At 60.9% G+C, this 2,263-nt stretch overlaps 1 protein-coding gene across 1 annotated transcript in view; it reads right to left on the reverse strand.

The window, feature by feature from the left end:
* The window catches only part of LOC104158900 (PH and SEC7 domain-containing protein 1-like), a gene marked incomplete at both ends in the record, with an annotated part of 2,158 nt that extends 88 nt beyond the window's left edge, over nt 1-2,070 (reverse strand). The window contains 4 exon segments of the mRNA XM_009696665.1: nt 1-74; nt 421-578; nt 1,153-1,223; nt 1,892-2,070. The exon segment at nt 1-74 is cut by the window's left edge and continues 14 nt beyond it. Coding sequence (XP_009694967.1) covers nt 1-74; nt 421-578; nt 1,153-1,223; nt 1,892-2,070 — 482 coding nt within the window.
* Nucleotides 2,071-2,263: the final 193 nt, after the last annotated feature.

The raw sequence follows: 2,263 nt of genomic DNA on the forward strand, positions 1-2,263 counted from the left end.
GGAAGGGGGGTGCAGAGAACATGGCTGCCACCACATTGATGCGCGTGATCCACGAGTGCATCTGTTCGGGGTTCCTGGGGAGAAAGGCCAAACCACAAATGGTCTCCAAGTTCTCTAAGTGGCACTATCTGTGTCAGAGGCAGAGGGACCTGCCCTGTAGACAAGATCCGGGTCCCCCACGCCTGGCCCTGGTCAGCTATGGCACCTGGGCCTCTGCCCCCAGCAACTCAGGCCATCATAAGCCCGTCGGGGTGGGAAGAAGAGGAGCTGTGCAAATCGCAGTGCTGACACTGGGTCCATGTCCTTCCAGAAAGGGCCAGGACAGGAGAGAGCAATGTGGCCCTAAGCCTCATTCCACCCTCATCAAACGAGCCCCTGTGCCCCAGCATGGGGCCCTGCCAGGGATCCTGGGGGACTCACTGTGCTTGGAAGAGGAAGACCCTCCAGTCAGCTGTCCTGAGGTAGAAGACGTTGGGTCGCTTACTGTAGTCAGATGCCCGTGTGGCAAGCGAATGGTGGATGCTAATAGCATTCTTCAGCTCCTCTTCTGCCAGCGTCTTCCCTGGCTTATACTCCTCCTGCAAATCACGGGGCATTTCAGAGCCAGCTTAGGGATGCACCCCACCATGAGTCAGCTCTACAAGGCCACGGGAACTGCAGGCAAGCACTGGCAGTGGTGGGGCTTGGAGATCACCCAGGCTGCTGCAGGCTCTTCCTTCAGCTCATGCTACATCCACGGGGAGAGGCTGCACAATCCGGGTGCATGGACTTGGCAACAGCACGGTTGCCGTTGCCCACTGCCCTGCAGCTGGGCAGCGTGTGTGCCTGTAGGGAACTGGATGTGCAGCCCAAGTCCCTGCCCAGGGCAAGGACCCCAGTGACTCCTCTCTCCCAAGCCAAGCCCCCGCAGGCAGGGCTCTCGGTCGGCAGCCACCTTCACTGCCCAGGCTGAGCCTGAGCACACTGGGAACAGGGATGCCACTAGGTCCCCAAACAACAGCTCAAGCAGGCATGGTGCTGAGTCTGCTTAGACCAGGCTTTGCAATGCCATGCGCTGGAGCCCCTCTCTCATTGCAGTGGGGACGGCTGTGACCCAGGTTGGGGACGATCCCTCTCCCTGGCATGGATGCGGGCAGTCCCGCTGCTGCCTACCTTCTGCAGATAGAGAATCATCCCCTTCAGTATGGCATGGAAGGGCTTCCAGCTGCGCTTTCCTCGTGGTGCTGCCGGGGAGGACAGAACAGCCCAGACATCAGCCCCAGCGCCGAGCGGGGGGGAAGGCATTCCCCCGCTCCATCCTCCTCCAGCCAGCCCTGCCACTATGCACGTCCCCCCACCCCGGGGACGGGCGGCACGCCAGGACTGTCCCCGCGCACCTGAGCCTGTGCTGGCCACGTGGCTGGCAGATGGTGCTGCTGGCCGGGGGGGCTGTCTGCTGCCTCCCGGGACAGGCGCTGCTGTGCCCCCCACCTTGCCGCCCAGCTTCACCACTGCCTCCCCAGTTGGTGATGGGGACGAGACAGTGCTGTCTGCCAGGTAATGCTGGCTTTGGAGGGCGGCTGCATCTAATCAGATCAAGGCGGCATTAGGTGGCCAGGGCTTAGAGGGGATTTTACAGCCTTCCCAGTGCTGAGGGCAGGGGCTGCGCTGCCCGCTGCCATCTCAGCCTCTGCCCAGCCCTGATGGTGGGAGCAGAAGGGCAGGGAGAGGCTTTCAGACTTATGTCCAGCACATCGAGATAGACAGGGCACAAGGGGCTGATGGTGGAAGCCGGCACGATGCTACAGTCAGACATCACATAGTGACTCCTGCACTGCTCCCCGCTGGGTTTCTGGAGCTCACTGGTGCCCTCTCACCCTGAGTCCCTCCCGTGGGCTCCCCAGGCACCTACTTTTCTTGCAGTCGGGATCAGCGTGGATCTTGCGCACTAACAGTCCATGCTTGTAGGTGGCAATGCTGGCGTCTTGGGAGAAGTCCAGAAAGGGGTTACTACAGCTGCTGATGCGCTTGATGGACTTTGGGTTGGGGTCTGCCAGCTCCGAGAGGGATTTTCTCAGCTCCTCCTCATCTCTGTCCAGGCACAGAGTTGGGTGGCGAAAGGGTTTGTTACCTTGCTGGGGAACTCAAATACCAAGCCTCCCACTTGCTGGTGCCACTTTTAGGCCTGGCTTCTGAAAGGGAGGCCAGGGGCAGCAGACCAGGCTGAGCAGTCTCCCATCACCATCGGCAAGCATTCCAAACCCAGCCATGCCTCTGTGCCCCT

This window comes from Cariama cristata, unplaced genomic scaffold, assembly GCF_000690535.1.
Source record: "Cariama cristata isolate BGI_N322 unplaced genomic scaffold, ASM69053v1 scaffold37783, whole genome shotgun sequence".
NCBI classification, from domain to species: Eukaryota; Metazoa; Chordata; class Aves; order Cariamiformes; family Cariamidae; genus Cariama; species Cariama cristata.